Source organism: Apium graveolens, chromosome 5 (assembly GCF_009905375.1).
Source record: "Apium graveolens cultivar Ventura chromosome 5, ASM990537v1, whole genome shotgun sequence".
Classification (NCBI taxonomy): Eukaryota; Viridiplantae; Streptophyta; class Magnoliopsida; order Apiales; family Apiaceae; genus Apium; species Apium graveolens.
This window is the reverse complement of record NC_133651.1, coordinates 84,478,573-84,496,833: the sequence shown is the minus strand read 5'-3', so window position 1 is coordinate 84,496,833 and position 18,261 is coordinate 84,478,573. Positions and strand designations below refer to the sequence as shown.

The window sequence follows — 18,261 nt, the reverse complement described above, 5'->3', positions numbered from 1 at the left end:
TTGTTGATACGACTCCACTAAGAAGTCGTATCTAGTTGGAAAGGAAAACTCACCGATATTTCCCAGGCGATGCCTGTGAATGGATTAACTTGTTCCCAAAATTTTACTTCCCGAGTGTTGGGTAAGTAATCAAAAACTCTTTTGTCAACACAGCAACCTTGTTGCGAATATAAAACACACCACAGAGCCGGATCCCTCAGGTTTTGAACGAGTATTTAAATCCCCTTCGAAAGGAAGATCTTAAATATAAAAATGGGTTTTGGGATCCGCCCTAACTTTTAAAAATCATTTTGAAGACTCGAAAACATTTTTAAGAATATTGGGAGTAATGCTGATTTAATGAAATAAATCAGTCCAGATATATTAGAAAATATCTGAATATTATTAATTAAATAATATTCCCATAAGGATGATCTTTATAAAAATAATTGAAGTAGAAGTTTTAAAACTTATACTTGAAATGAATGATAAATAACCAAAGATATACTTATACGAAAGTACGATCTTTATTTGAATAATCGAAAATAAGTTTGATTATCGAAACATTATTCTTTAATAAAATAAAGAATATTATTTAATAAATAAGCGGAGTCATAAGTCCTCAAATGAATATTCAAAATAATATTCATTAAATAAAATAAACGGAGTCTTAAGTCCTCGAATGAATATTCAAAATAATATTCATTAAATAAAGTAAGCGGAGTCACAAGTCCTCGAATGAATATTCAGAATAATATTCATTAAATAAAATAAAGTTATCGAATAAACCTTATTTGATTAATAGTTTTGAAAACTATATCTATATATATATAAATATATATATAATATACTCGGGAACATCGACTCCCGGTTTAGAAAATGTTCACCTTTGGGTCCCCTATACTAAGGGTATACGCAACTACTGCTTATCTCTAGCATAGGTATTATGCAACTTATAAGCATTTGAATTGATAATAGAATATCAAAATTATGAAACAGGCATGCATATAAATATCATATCACATGCTTCAATATATCGCAAGACTGTGCTAATAATAATCATGCACTTATCATAAGATAATGCATATACATATATACATCACAACAACAGTATAACGGGTAGAAAACTTGCCTGAGTGTTCGTGGATAGACTTAAGCATAGAATGGGTCCGATAACCTATGAACAACAACATAAGTCGGAATTAATCCCCGGTCGTTTAAGAAACTAGACTTTAACCAATTCGACCCCTAACGTTCGCTTTCGCGCTTAACGATTCACTTAAGTTGCTCGAGTACCCTCGGCTCCACCATTTTTAATAAATTAACCATTAAGAGTTTTAAGACGATTCTTTTTCGAGTACCTTACCAACTGCCTAATCCACTTAACATAATTGTTTCATAACCCAATTAGTCATTTAAAGTCCTTAACCAAGGTTTCAAAGTAAGGCGAGGGGTAATGGTTCGGTCGCGAAGCGCCGTTACTTAAAACGGTCATTTCTCCTAAACCGTATATCGGATTCAAACAAACCACATATCAAAACGAAGCTCGTAACATGAACTATCTAATCATGGCAATGGTCAAAACCTAACAGTGAGTTCACGGGTCCTGATGTTAAGAACAAAAACAGTCTAAAGTAAATCGGGCATTACGACAGCTATGTTTACGCGATTACCAAAATTTATACTACTCCAATTCAATCCACAATCAACCCACAATCATTGTTACAACCAAAATTCGTCCATATACTACTACAACAGCCCCAACATCTCAAGGATTCCACTTTATACTACTTCTCAATCATGAACTAAAAGCTTACTTAAGTTCATTAACTAATTACCAAGATTTACCATTCCAAAAACATCACAATACCAACCAATCTCTAAATACACAACAACCATGCCTCTCATGAACCATAACAAACAAAACAAAACCTAATGCTCAAAGTAAAGTTAGGGTTTGGAGGGGTTATACCTTCCTTGGAGTGATTAGAGTAGCTAGGAAGCCTTAAGAAGCCTTGATCTAACCTCCTACAAGCTTGATCTTTCAAAGAAACCAAGAACACAAAAATTAATTTCAAGGAAGTACTATTCACCATCTTCTTGAATGATTTATAGGAAATGCTAGGAAAGGATTTTGAAGCTAAGATTCCTAGGAAGTATGTAACTTAACTAGGAGAAGCTAGGATAATTACCTTGTAAATTAGCAAGTGGAGGAGCTTGGACTTCCCATTTCTTAAAAAAGAAGCCGAGAGCTTCTTGAAGAAAATGGGAGTCAAATTGTGTTTTTTGTGTTTTTGATTTGTTTGGCTTGGTTGATCCACTTTTGTTTTGATTTATTACCTTTTTAACCATGGTGAAATTTGTGTGGTTTATAATCAACCAACACTTCCTTCTCTTTTGGTCATGCTTATGTCATCTTCCTATGTCATCCTCCCACACTTGTCCTCTTCTTGTTGGTGTGATGACATCATCATCATTAACCTCTTTGATTAACTCCTAATTACTTGGCTAATGACCGCTGATCTGTTATACGGTTCGCTTAACTTTCGTTCTTGTTTATCGTTTGAGGGATCATACCCGGGATCTTATTACTTGGGTTCCCTTAACCTTTCTCAATTCATTATATTCCTTTTATGATCCTCTCTTATAATTCTTGAATTTAAATCCTTTTTATCCTGTTACCTTATACTCAATTCTTTTGGTATCTGGTGGATTTTTAGGAAAAATTAAAGTGTTCGGATTTGGATTCTGACGATCTTTACATACACTTATATACCATACAGAGTACCAATAAGATCTCAGAATAACAATAAAAGAACCCCTACATAGCGTGGCATGAAAAGTTTTTTTATTCAGCATAATCAACAAAAACACTATTTATAAGGGTTAAAAAAAGGTTCAAAATTTTGGGGATATTACAGTCTCCCCTCCTTAAAAGGATTCCGTCCCGGAATCAAAATAGAAAACAAATAGGGATACTCTCTTAGCATTGCACTTTCTAACTCTCAAGTCAATTTTCTCACATTGTGGTTCTACCACCAAACTCTGCCTAGTTTGATAACCCTTCTCCAAACACTTGTTCCTTTTCGATCTATAACCCTTTCTGGTTGTTCCATATAGGTTACGTCTGGTTGCATGCCTATGCGCTCATATGCCCCTATTTGTCTGGCATCCGAATTATACTTTCTTAACATTGATACGTGGAACACGTTATGAACTTGCTACATGTTCGGGGGTAGGGATAGCTCATATGCTAACTTCCCAATACTTCTTAATATATCCAAGGGTCCAACAATTCGTGGGCTTAGCTTTCCTTTCTTTCCGAACCTCATCCATCCTTTCCAAGGGAATACCTATGACAGCACTAGGTCCCCTACTTCTTATTCCTTGTCCTTTCGTGTCAAATCAACATACTTCTTATGTCCATCTTGGGCTACTACCAGCCGTCCTCTAATTAGATCTATTATATCCTTGATCCTTTGGACCACTACTGGTCCGAGCATCTTGCGCTCTGCAACATCATCCTAACATAAGGGAGATCGACATTGTCTTCCATCAAGGATCTCATAAGGCGATACCTCGATACTGACATACGATCGATTATCGTAAGAAAACTTAATCCGCGTTAAGTGATCATTCCAAATTTCTTTCAAGTCTATTGCACAGACTCTCATCATAGCTTCTAGCATTATAGCTTTTGCTTCTCAATACTCCTTCTTTTCTTGTTCGTAGTCATTACTATCTTCCGCACCTAATATTATACTGGTTATACTTTTGCTCGTTAGCATTCTATAACCTTTTAATAACCATGTCAACCTCAGTATCACGAACGCGTTTCCATTCCGAATACCACCATAACTTTACTACTCCTTTTTCAGCTGTTTTTATTTTCCAAAGTTTGATCAATCATATAGGAGTGAAAGAATTTACTGAGAGATCACTATGATCATGAACACTTGTTATATCGCATAGTCAGTACAGAAGGTGGCCAACCTTTAGTACTTGACAAGCAATTAAACAACATGTGGTATCCTACTAGGCTTCTATCACTCAGACAGATAGTCATTCAGCGATACCTCCCCTTCTGGAAGGGTTGTTCTTCTCAACTTACATGAAATGAAAAGAAGAGAAAAGAACGAACTGAAGAGAATTGTATATATATAAAATATACCGCCATAAAATATCTGGCTTGGAATCTACCTCTGAACTATAGAGGTTTGTCATAGGAGAATAAAACATATATGTATATATATCAACATCAAGTATTATAGCATCGCATTTCACGTGTCTGAATATTTGCTATTCCGTCCATCATTCTATGGACCCATGCTCTTCCTCGAGCTTATACACAATCACCATTGAAACTCCCTCGACATCGAAAATCGAATCTGGGATCTCATTCTAGACATCATCGTTATTAGAATTCTATGCCTGCATCGCAACCTCCCTCGTATAGTAATACGACTCTCTATTCGTAAGAAGGAATAAGTACTCAATAGGTAAATAATCGACCTAGTTTTTTTTTCTATTAAAGATAACTTATACGTCAACACGACCCGATTAGTGGTATTCAATCTCAACATCCATTCCAATACAACTCTCACAGTTGTCATTGTCTCATTATTCATAGACTCATTGGAGCATTATTATGGTCCACCACTGACCTACTGTAATCATTCATTTTCCATGAAGTCTTAATAACTAACCATACGGAGTCCATACATATCGTATCGAATTCTTCTAAGGAGGTAACATGATCACCATTCATGATTCATGGAGAACACTCCTGATCCTGACGTACATTCATGACGTGAAGCAGATAAAATTGCAGAAGAATTTCAATGAAAACAACGATAGTAGGTTAATACCATTATTAACCATATGTCTTTATTAGGACACATACATCTCAAAGGTTCATTTGGTCATTTCGTAACATGATCCTGGCCTATCTCAAGATAGTACCTTCTAAGATAGATAGCCCGCTCACGGCGATTACATGAATTAAATCTTTACCAAACTACTATTACGGTTGAGTACCGCACAGTCATCAGAAGGAATGTCAATCTTTCACACCATAATACAACCTTCACGGCCTTAACCATTATCACTATATTCCTCTGGTACGAATGCCTATAATTGTCCTCTTACACTTAAAGTGTCGGCCACCTCTTTGGCCTTTCTTGATAGTAATATTTCCTTACAATCAATATCATTTTAACCACTTTCACTAAATTTTCTACCTAATTTCCAATCACTGCTTATGTGAAAATGCTTTTCTTAAGTCCTAGTGAGAAAAAAAAATTCACCATTTTTTTCCATAAGTCATTGCCTTAGTCTTTAGATGTGAACATTGTCACGACTGACTCTCGATCATACTTAGGACGTCTCTTATCTTGGGTCCTTCTTGTTTTCACCAATCCCGACTCTCATTGGGTCGATCTATACTTTCTTATGGTTCAACACGTGCCCCACCTGGCATTATTATAATTACGTCATATTTCCTTCATCAAGATTTCTATTCTTGAGAACTTTGATTATTACCTTTCTCCTTGTAAAACCTTTAAGGTTATCCTTAAATCCTTCATCATTTACTCCCTAGGTACATGGCATATCAAGATACCATTTACTAATACTAGAACCATTGTCTATATAGTTCTGAAAACTTTCTTCACTGATCTTTAAAGGTTGTTGTTACCTTAGTCCTTCGTTCCATACTATCAAAACTCATACTGTCCCTATTAAGGGCGAAATGCCATCCTTTATGCATTCCCCTAGGGTTCATCTCAAGTTACCGAAGTTATATCCTTAATTCCACCTTTAAAAAGGTACTTACATCCTTCCATGGATAAATCAAGTCATATATCACTGATAAGGGTATCTTATTCAATCATTTCCACCTCGATATTCTATACCAAATTTTATAATAGTATCTTTATCCAAATTAAGGTCAATCCATATAGCCTCCAAAAGATAACAATGGTTATCCGCTTTTCTTTCCTGATTTGGTAATGATCACATGGATGTTCTGGAAGATATTGGTCGTGTTCAACGTGAACTTCTTCTTAATAAATCCTCATTTTTATTTTTGTTGTTTATCTCAATAGTCATCTCAATGTTGGGATATCTTTCATACCTGACGTCTCCCTTTCTGGGTATCATGCCCCCGGTCTTACACTTCACATTTTTGAAGGTCACTCCTTCATCCAATTTTCCTAATTTCTTACTTTCTTGTCTCCTCAGTCTATCCGCGTCTCATTAATTATCCTTCGAACTATCTGAAGGTTTCCTCGAATCCTCCCAACTTAAAGGGGATAAAATATATGTATCTCTTATGCCTTCAACCATCAATTTTTTTTTAACTCATGGTGAATCACCCTCATCCTGACGAGTACATACTTTTCTATTTCTATTACTACGAGCCTTTAGGGTTTCCTCATACCCAACTCCCTTATCATTCCTCAAACTCTATTGCCTTTATATTCCTTTATACTCCTTCCCTTTTTAGTCTTTTATTTTCATTTCTATTACAACCATTACATGAACCAACACAACATAAGCATTAATTTCAAACATCCCGTCATTCTGGATTCGTGTCCTCAGAACGAATCTTGACAACTTTTACAACTTAGGTTCATAATTCATCATATTCGCCCGCCTTTGTTCTGGCTCTTAAAGCTTTTACACTATCTCCATAACCTTGGGAAGTACTTTCCCGAAAACAATTGACTGAACTTTAATCAGTTTATTATAACCTCTAGCTCCGTGCCTTCCTTGGACTTTCACCAGCGGGTGGCCTCTCTCTTAGGAGGGTAAGTGACAAAAACAGTCTTTTGTGATTCATCAATCATTTCGAATCTCAATTAATTCATATATTTCCTTTAGCCAGGCTCTTGCCTCGAATGGGTCAGCTTGTTCCTTGGAACTCTGAGAGTTTAGCGACTTAAAGGTCCTGAAAGAATTTATCACCGCATTGTTTCCTCAGGGTGGTGGTTGGGAATAATAGTCTAAGTTCTGTCTGGAAAGGTCCATAAATTGTCGTATAGGAGTACTGTCTCGGGTCTCCTTTTCTTACTCGACTTCTGTTCCCTTAGTCTGAACGTTCCCTCCTCCTCCCCATAATCGGGGTCATCCTACATATTTTAAATCCTCATTTTCCACTTCATTATGTTATGGGTTCCTTCTATCTTGATGGCGACCTCCCTGACTATCACGTTCAAGGTTTGCTCTAAATCCTATTCCTCAAACTAGCTTTCATCTAAGATCTCATCTTTAAGCTCTTGAACATCTGGAACCCAAATTCGGTAGGAATACCTCATTATTCCCTTATCATCTTTCTCGGTATTAATCTCTTATCTATTTGTTGGCTCTCTGCCTTCATTCATCACTTTTTCTGGCACAATATGTTCTTTTCCAATAATTCGGGTTGTATTGCAATCTCAAACAGCTTTTCAGTACCGGCTCCGGTTACCTTCACTTCTATTTCCATTTTCTCAAAATCTCTTATCAACTCTCTCAAAGACATTTTCATCTTGAGTCTCTCTTTTATACTAAGGGCATTAGCCACCATTTTGGCTTTCCCTGGATGATAAAGAATCTCATAATCGTAATCCTTGATTAGCTCTAACCGCCTCCTCTGGCGCATGTTGAGCTCTTCCTGCGTGAAAATATACTAGAGCACTTATGGCTTATGTAAATCTCGCACTTCCCTCCATACAAGTAGTACCTCAAATCTTTAGGGCAAAACTATTGCCATGAGCCCAAGCTCATGGGTGGGGATATCGAATTTTATATTCCCTTAATTATCTTGACGCGTATGCGATTACCTTGTTGTGCTGTATAAGAAGCACCCAAATTCCTTACGTGAAGCGTCACTACACATCACAAAATCTCCTTTTCCATCCGGCAACGCCATCATAGGGGCTGTCACCAACCTTTGCTTTAGTTCTTTACAAGCTGTTCTCGTATTTCTCTGTCCATTCGAACTTCTCAGTCTTACGAGTAAGCCGCGTTAAAGGGCTACTATCTTTACAAACTTGAACGAACCTCCGGTAGTGACCGGCCAATCCTACTTCTGGTAGTTTCCCTAACCATGGTCATCAATTCCTCAGTGGTCCTTTATTCATTCTTGTTAGGATCCTCCACGGAATCCTCCTCAGCAACAATCCCTTCTAGGACAACATCCTCAACCGCTACATCCTCAATATGAACATCATCCGGTCCTGCGTTCGGACGCTCTATCAGATCTACAATCCGATCTCCAATTAGTAATAAAACATCATCGCGCTGATGCCCCTCAACCTCAAGGTTCAGAGTCCCGCTACCATATACGATAACGAACTACGCTTCTATCACGATATTTATAAGGGTTCCCATAAGGGTTTTAACTGTCAGTACTACGTTAGGTAGTCCGACTATGAACTTGGCAAGAGTCCTTATTATCTTAGTGAACTTATTAATTTAACGTCACATAATCTCTGAGGTTTATAACGCTTAACTCTGATACCACTTCTGTAACACCCCCAAATCCGGGGTCGGGGATTCGAGTTGTCACGAGTTGCATTTCCCTTATCAATACTTAATCTTAACAGTCAACCAACTACTGAGTACTATGACCCCACAATATACACACACACACCACAAGTTATAGTCTCAGAGATGAATACCAAAAATAACACAAGTCATTTTATTCCACAGTTATAAACCGTTACACCTTAAAAGGGTTTCTGAATAAATTTACATTTCTTTGCCATTATTACAATTCATATAGATACATAAGTCTGGTATATCAGAAGTTGAAAGCCTAGCCTATTGGTAATTTATATCTCAGCTACAGCGGCATCAACGCTTCCAGAAAACTGCGGAACGTTTCCTAACCGCTTGTGAATTGGAAGCTTGGTCCTTTTCATCTTTTCTATCTGTTGTTGTGTGATGAAAGAAGAAAGCAAGGGTGAGCAACAAGCCCACCGAAATAATATGTATAATAATTAACAATATATGAGCATTCTCATAGTACTCATGAAAGTCTTGGCCAAGAAGAAATGAACCAAGTTAATATCTTAACGCGACCAAGTCGCAAAATATTCAGTATATATATACCTATATACTTTTCACAATCTTTGAAATCCTCTGACATGTATAATATACACAGAGTTCCAGTTTATAACTGTATAAAAATATCTTGCAAGGTGATCTCATATATCTAACCTTGTCTCAATATTTTTCTGAAAATCTTTGTCATTCATAAGATAATCATTAACTGGATATAAGTTGAAAAGATTAAGTTACAAGATACTCCAATATACTTATATCTTTTCCGAATACTACTTGAACTACCACCGTTCAATGTATAAATAGTTCATCCCATAGATTAAGCTACAAGACAAAACTTGTATAGAATCAATCTTTGAAATATCATCAAAATAAAATGAAGTTACGAGATACTTCATTTGATGCAAACATCATTTTGGAAACTCGACCCTGCCAACACTCAACAATCGCCCAACCGTAGCCTTTCTATCGAAGTGCTCTGGGTAGTGTTGCAGAAATATCCAATTGGATGATGAACTCATTACGGGAGTTTGCCGCGCCAGGAAGACCACTTACGATGATCAGTCATAGTAGTGCAACCCCACCATTTTCTACATGTAGAGGAGAACAGTCGGATTTACTTGTCAACCGAACCCTGGACTCCTAAGGAATGGACCGTCTTAGCGCAACTTCCAGGCCATTTGGGCCAATATAATAAGGCTGGGCCGGCGCCACTCGACCACTTACGCCACTCCTAGTTCAGATGAAATCCATGACCCTGAAACGTAAAGCTCGTTCTCCCTTTCCCCAAGTAGAAACTTGTTGATACGGCTCCACTAAGAATTCGTATCTAGTTGGAAAGGAAAACTCACCGATATTTCCCAGGCGATGCCTGTTAATGGATTAACTTGTTCCCAGAATTTTACTCCCCGAGTGTTGGGTAAGTAATCAAAAACTCTTTTGTCAACACAGCAACCTTGTTGCGAATATAAAACACACCACAGAGCCGGATCCCTCAGGTTTTGAACGAGTATTTAAATCCCTTTCGAAAGGAAGATCTTAAATATAAAAATGGGTTTTGGGATCCTCCCTAACTTTTAAAAATCATTTTGAAGACTCGAAAACATTTTTAAGAATGTTTGGAGTAATGCTGATTTAATGAAATAAATCAGTCCAGATATATTAGAAAATATCCGAATATTATTAATTAAATAATATTCCCATAAGAATGATCTTTACAAAAATAATTGAAGTAGAAGTTTTAAAACTTATACTTGAAATGAATAATAAATAACCAAAGATATACTAATAGGAAAGTACAATCTTTATTTGAATAATCGAAAATAAGTTTGATTATCGAAACATTATTCTTTAATAAAATAAGGAATATTATTTAATAAATAAGCGGAGTCATAGGTCCTCAAATGAATATTCAAAATAATATTCATTAAATAAAATAAACGGAGTCTTAAGTCCTCGAATGAATATTCAAAATAATATTCATTAAATAAAGTAAGCGGAGTCATAAGTCCTCGAATGAATATTCAGAATAATATTCATTAAATAAAATAAAGTTATCGAATAAACCTTAATCGATTAATAATTTTGAAAACTATATCTATATATATATATAAATATATATATAATATACTCGGGAACATCGACTCCCGGTTTAGAAAATGTTCACCTTTGGGTCCCCTATACTAAGGGTATACGCAACTACTGCTTATCTCTAGCATAGGTATTATGCAACTTATAAGCATTTGAATTGATAATAGAATATCAAAATTATGAAACAGGCATGCATATAAATATCATATCACATGCTTCAATATATCGCAAGACTGTGCTAATAATAATCATGCACTTATCATAAGATAATGCATATACATATATACATCACAACAACAGTATAACGGGTAGAAAACTTGCCTGAGTGTTCGTGGATAGACTTAAGCATAGAATGGGTCCGATAACCTATGAACAACAACATAAGTCGGAATTAATCCCCGGTCGTTTAAGAAACTAGACTTTAACCAATTCGACCCCTAACGTTCGCTTTCGCGCTTAACGATTCACTTAAGTCGCTCGAGTACCCTTGGCTCCACTATTTTTAATAAATTAACCATTATGAGTTTTAAGGCGATTCTTTCGCGAGTACTTTACCAACTGCCTAATCCACTTAACATAATTGTTTCATACCCCAATTAGTCATTTAAAGTCCTTAACCAAGGTTTCAAAGTAAGGCGAGGGGTAATGGTTCGGTCGCGAAGCGCCGTTACTTAAAACGGTCGTTTCTCATAAACCGTACATCGGATTCAAACGAACCACATATCAAAACGAAGCTCGTAACATGAACTATCTAATAATGGCAATGGTCAAAACCTAACAGTGAGTTCACGGGTCCTGATGTTAAGAACAAAAATAGTCTAAAGTAAATCGGGCATTACGACGGATATGTTTACGCGATTACCAAAATTTATACTACTCCAATTCAATCCACAATCAACCCACAATCATTGTTACAACCAAACTTCATCCATATACTACTACAACAGCCCCAACATCTCAAGGTTTCCACTTTATACTACTTCTCAATCATGAACTAAAAGTTTACTTAAGTTCATTAACTAAATACCAAGATTTACCATTCCAAAAACATCACAATACCAACCAATCTCTAAATACACAACAACCATGCCTCTCATGAACCATAACAAACAAAACCAAACCTAATTCTCAAAGTAAAGTTAGGGTTTTGAGGGGTATACCTTCCTTGGAGTGATTAGAGTAGCTAGGAAGCCTTAAGAAGCCTTGATCTAACCTCCTACAAGCTTGATCTTTCAAAGAAATCAAGAACACAAAAATTAATTTCAAGAAAGTACTATTCACCATCTTCTTGAATGATTTATAGGAAATGCTAGGAAAGGATTTTTGAAGTTAAGATTCCTGGGAAGTATGTAACTTAACTAGGAGAAGCTAGGATAATTACCTTATAAATTAGCAAGTGGAGGAGCTTGGACTTCCCATTTCTTAAGAAAGAAGCCGAGAGCTTCTTGAAGAAAATGGGAGTCAAATTGTGTTTTTTGTGTTTTTGATTTGTTTGGCTTGGTTGATCCACTTTTGTTTTGATTTATTACCTTTTTAACCATGGTGAAATTTGTGTGATTTATAATCAACCAACACTTCCTTCTCTTTTGGTCATGCTTATGTCATCTTCCTATGTCATCCTCCCACACTTGTCCTCTTTTTATTGGTGTGATGACATCATCATCATTAACCTCTTTGATTAACTCCTAATTACTTGGCTAATGACTGCTGATCTGTTATACGGTTCGCTTAACTTTCGTTCTTGTTTATCGTTTGAGGGATCATACCCGGGATCTTATTACTTAGGTTCCCTTAACCTTTCTCAATTCATTATATTCCTTTTATGATCCTCTCTTATAATTCTTGAATTTAAATCTTTTTTATCCTGTTACCTTATACTCAATTATTTCGGTATCTGGTGGATTTTCGGGAAAAATCAAAGTGTTCGGATTTGGATTCTGACGATCTTTACATACACTTATATACCATACAGAGTACTAATAAGATCTCAGAATAACAATTAAAGAACCCCTACATAATGTGGCATGAAAAGTTTTCTTATTCAGCATAATCAGCAAAAATACTATTCATAAGGGTTACAAAAAGGTTCAAAATTTTGGGGCTATTACAGTCACGTAGGAGGCTAGCGGGGCTAGTCCAATATATAGGCTAAAATAATGTCATAGGTACCTTAATGACCGAATGAAGGTCAGTACGGGATGCTCACCTGTATTATATTTAAAAGATAGATATTCTAATCAAGGGTTCTTTGTTGTTAATATATAAAAGTGAAAGATTTTTAATTGTGCAACGACCGTTATTCATTCTTTTGATTTGAAATTGAATAGTTTTTATCGAACTTCTTAAAGTTATGAGAAAACTTAATCGAGAACCATGCCATTCTATTTTGACATTTGATATTCAAATCCTGGTTTGATTTTCTTAAAGTTGTGAGAATCTCTGAGAACCCTATCGATTGATCTTGAGAAATATTGACATACAAAGCTTGAATCTTGAAAGTCTTGAAACCTCTCTTGTGACCCTTTCCTAGATATTGATAAAATACTGCCACCTAGCTTATTGAGAATAAGAATGCCTCTATTGTTTTTGATAATTAGAAATTGTTTAAATAGTTATTTGATGAGCCTTTTTACTCATTTATTTGTGTTGATCTATGGCAGTTAATTAAGAAGATGGCAAGACTTAGGCGCACCGCTTGTAAGAGCGTTCCTGGCGGTTATTTCCGTACTGTCGGATTTCAGGTGCCAGATCAGGTAGATGTTGTGTGAGGAAGCAACGATAGTTGGTGAAAATTGTAATAGCTAGATCAGATACTTTTGGGTTATTTGTCGATTCCAAGTCAGAATCTAATAGTTTGGATTTATAATATTCTGGTTGGTAGTTGTAATCTTATCTCATACTTTATCTTGTTTAGATCCTAGCAGTATTCGGGGTTTATTATATTCCTGCTGCTATATTATATTAGTTTATTAGTGTTGTGGGTCCTCATTCCTAATCCCGAGTTTGAGGGCGTCACATGTATCATTTTGATCATTAAAGTCACATAAATATCAAATGGATAACTCTGAAAATGCCAAGAGAAAGTAAATATTATATGTTATTAAGTTTTAAATATTTTTCTTCAACACTACCATAACCAAATGAAAACTTATAAACTCTTGTATTTTAGATAAAATATATAGATTTTAAAATTTTTATTTACTATTTATTTTTAATTAAGATAAAATAACTTTAACATGTAAAATAAATAGTAAATATATTTTTTTAAATACAGATATATTATCTAAAATATTAGAATTCACAATATTTCATTTGTTTGAAGTTGCATTCAAGACAAATGTATAGTACTCAATAAAAGATTATATATATTCTCATCACATATTTTGACTTATGTATTTGATATTTCTGCTAAGATAAGTGAAAAAAAATCCTTAATTTTAGTGACTATTTTAATATTAAACCCATTTCAAAATATAATAATAACTATATCTATTATACCATTTTTGCTGAACTTGCTAGCAAGTTTTAACGTGGTCACAACATGTATGGATTTATGCAGACACAAAATTTACACTAATTTCGTCAGAAATAATTCACTTATGACAAAAAATTTAAATTGTTTATATATATAATTCAGTTGAAAGTTCTAAAATATGGCCATGAATTTAGAATTTTGTCATAAGTTCTGACTTCTCTAGACGATCACAAGCTTAGAAATAGATACTCATAAGTTCCATTCCTGTCAGAAGTTATAATTTAGTTACAAAAAAATTCGGTCAGAAATTTAACTTATTACATTTCATCCTAGGACTAAAGCTCAAGTTATTCTGTAATACAAGTTTTCTCCTCACAAGAGCCCAAATTTGTTCAGTCTAAAGCCCATTTTGGATGACTCGATACAGCAGTATATATAGTTGGCGAAGGTAGTTGGTCAAAAGTTCGCCTCTTATTTCAAAACCAACATGGAAGACATTTCTAACAAGGAAACTAGGTACCAACCATTTGAAACACTAACGTGAGACATGCATAATAAGAGAAGTGACAAGTGTTTTTAATGAATCTGTGGAGTCGCAAATAATTGATGTATCGTCAAAAAATCAGGAGTTCATGATGACGATGAGTGACCAGGGGGGGGTTCCTTTCATTTGCACCGCAGCCGCAATTTGTAGTCAGTCACTATGTGCACATTTAAATATATGTAATTATTATTATATATACTGCCAAGGCTTTCACATGCTGCCAGTCAATATGGGAGTTAACAACGTTTGTTATTTGTTGTTAAAACAGGACATACTCAGGTTGTTGTCACACATTTAGAGAGTATCTTCAAAATTGACACATTTTAATCTAATTATTAGTAAGAATATTCTTCTTATACTTTCATGGTTACAAACTTCTATAATTTCAATTTATTTTAATTGACCAATAATTCTTAATAATGATGAATCACTCTGCATTTACAACAATTCCACCAATCAAAATACTCCAAATTTTATAAATTTTAGTGTCTAGTATGTGCTCATATGCACATACTAGACAACCCCAATAACAAAGTTTGATTTTTCGTAATCGTTATTACATCTTATCATCATATGAAATAATTACTGGGCAACTTATTGAACTTACATTTTAATAATCTGCTTTCATCCAACATATGGCTATTAGAATTTTATATATAAATAATTATAATTGTATATCTAGTCAGCGTTGTAGAGTCAAGTTAAGAAATTAGTTACTCCCTCAGTCTTATTAAATTCATTATCAGGGTTTTGACATGAATGGAATTAAAAAAAATGTAATTTTGCAAAAAAAAAGTGGGTAAAGTGATGAGACTGATTAATTTTTAATATATAAAATGAGTATGTTAGAATAAAGTAGTAGATGTGAGTGAATGTAGTTGGATTGTATATTATAAATATGAGTTAAATATCAAAATGGTCACTCAACCGAAAGACATATATCAATTTTGTTATCCAACTTAACAAGGTATAATTTGCATTATTAACTAAATTTCAAATAAATAACTCTAAATAGGTGCTTAAAAACTAAAAATTATTTTTATTGAGTTTTATACATATTTCGTGAAAGATAACGCAAAAAATGTAAAGTTATAAGTTCTACTATATAAGATTATATATCTAGATTTTATAAACTTTATATGCTAATAATTTTTATTTAAATCAAAAAATAACCACAAAAATATAAATAATTAGTATATTAATTTTAAAAAACTAACTATATTATCTAAAATATAAGAATTCATAACTTTACATTGGGTTAGTGTAACATTGAAGAAATATGTATAGAACTCCATAAAAATAATTTTTACTTCTTAAGCACATATTTGGAGCTATCTCTTTTATATTTATTTTGACTTTAGTGATTCAAATAATATTTCCTTAAATTTAATGACAAAATTGAAATATGACTTTTAGTTGAGCGACCAATTTGATATTTAACCCTTATAAAAAATTTACTATTTTGAACGTAAAAAATTGACAAACACATCTCAAAAAAGAAAGTGCAAAAATGAATGGGAGAAACGGAGGAGAATCGAGAGATATATAATATATTAAGTCTTGTACATACAGCTAAAGGAGCTTTTAGATCAATACAACGCATTTTATCTCTATTTTTCCTGTAAATCAAGAAGATGAAGATCAATAACATGCTTAAGCTTGTTAATGACAGTAGAGTAAATACATAATGTTGAAATATAATCTCAAACTAGGTGCATTTTATTTAAATAAAGTTTGTATTATTTATTTGTTGTATTTTGTTTGTCTGCAATATGACTTAATCATATCAGCTCTACTGGTTTTTAGGATCGTGGCTTTGAATAAAGGACTAGTGGGAGAGTCCATCTAGGAATGTAGTTGATCATGTCCTCCATTGTAGGACAGCAGTTTGTATTCTTTCCATATAACTTCTGTATTGTTTCCTTACCAAATTAATTCAAGCAGTTTTCAAACTAGCTAATACACTAATTGTTTTATCAGTTTCAGAGACAAACACTTAGATGTATTAGTATTATCATAATTCATAATACAGGGGGTGCTAAATTGATAGACAAGATTTGGTATCAGAGCTATGGAAACGACAAGGGAGAGTAACAAGGGTAAGGGAGGAGCATTTGGACTGAGTTATCCAATGCTGGCCAGGAGTAATTATACAGTATGGGCCATGAAGATGAAAGTGTTCATGCAGGCTCATGATGTTTGGGAAGCGATCGAACCCAGTGATCCAAAAACACCAGTTGTTGAAAGGAAGGACACAATTGCTCTGGCTATGATATATCAGGGGGTACCTGAGGAGATGTTGCTCACACTTGCAGAAAAGAAAACAGCCAAAGAGGCTTGGGAGGCCATCAAAACTCTATGCCAAGGTGCATAGAAGATGAAAAAGGCAAGGATCCAAACTCTCAAATCAGAGTTTGAATCTCTGAATATGAAAGATAATGAATCACTAAACGACTTCACTATGAACTTGAATGGTTTAGTGACAAACATTCGAGTATTGGGAGAAGACATCCATGAGTCATATGTAGTCAAGCAATTGCTGAGAGCAGTGCCAAAGAAGTTCCTCCCAATCACATCCACCATGGAGCAGTTTGGTGATCTAGAGAACATGACGATGGAGGAGGCAATTGCTTCACTCAAGGCATATGAAGAGATAATTAAAGGGAGCTCAGAATCAAGTGAAGCACAGTTGATGCTCACAGTAGAGGAATGGGAAAAGAGAAACGTCGAAGAAAAGAAGTTGTTGTATACCCGTGAAGAGTGGGTGAGTAAGTCAAACAAGAACAACATGGATTCTTCACAGTTTCAAAGGAATCGAGGAGCAAGAGACAAATCAAAAGTTAGATGTTTTAACTGTAATGCCTTTGGACGTTATGCTGCAGAGTGTAGAAAGCCCAGGAGAGTCAAGGAGCAGAGGCAGGAGGTGAATATCTCACAGATAGAAGATGATGAACCAGCCTTGCTACTGGAAAAATTTGACAGCAATGCTGGTGTTTTGATGCGGGTAAATGAATCCAAAGTGATACTGTCAAAGTTGCCGGGCAAAGAAGGAAACAAAACTGAATCAGATGTATGGTATCTCGACAATGGTGCTAGTAACCATATGACGGGTTTTAAATTATAATTCACAGAGCTCAACGAGGAAATATCAGGGGTAGTCAAATTCGAGGATGGTTCGAAGGTAAACATAGAAGGGAAGGGATCTATCAAGTTCAAATGTAAAAGTGGAGACACCCGGATTATTCACGAGGTATATTACATTCCCAGCTTATGCAATAACATTCTGAGTATTGGTCAACTGTCCGAGGGAGGGAACAAAATTATTATTAGAGGAGAATTCTTGTGGGTATTTGATAAGTATGAAAGGTTGATTTTAAAATTAAAAAGGTCGTCAAATAGACTTTATAAAGTGATAATTGAAAGTTGCGAATCCATGTGTCTACTGTCAAGAGTAGAAGAGGTGGCAAAATTGTGGCATGCCCGTCTTGGACACGTGAATTATCAAGCAATGATGTTATTGTCTAGAGATCAGATGGTGAGAGGTTTTTCAAAATTGGTTCATCCTAAAGAGAAGTGCACAGGCTGCCTGATGTCAAAGCAAACCAGGAGACCCTTTCCTCACCAA

At 34.9% G+C, this 18,261-nt stretch overlaps 1 protein-coding gene across 1 annotated transcript; it reads left to right on the top strand.

Annotated features, from left to right (window-relative positions):
• The first annotated feature begins 17,064 nt into the window (after positions 1-17,064).
• On the top strand, positions 17,065-17,760 carry LOC141660235 (uncharacterized). The gene has a single exon (XM_074467201.1). It carries the CDS (start codon positions 17,065-17,067, stop codon positions 17,758-17,760), a length of 696 nt encoding a protein of 231 aa, XP_074323302.1.
• Positions 17,761-18,261: the final 501 nt, after the last annotated feature.

Excerpts from the sequence above, each read along its gene's own strand:
- LOC141660235 (XM_074467201.1), top strand. The coding sequence starts at position 17,065 with ATGAAAGATAATGAATCACTAAACGACTTCACTATGAACTTGAATGGT.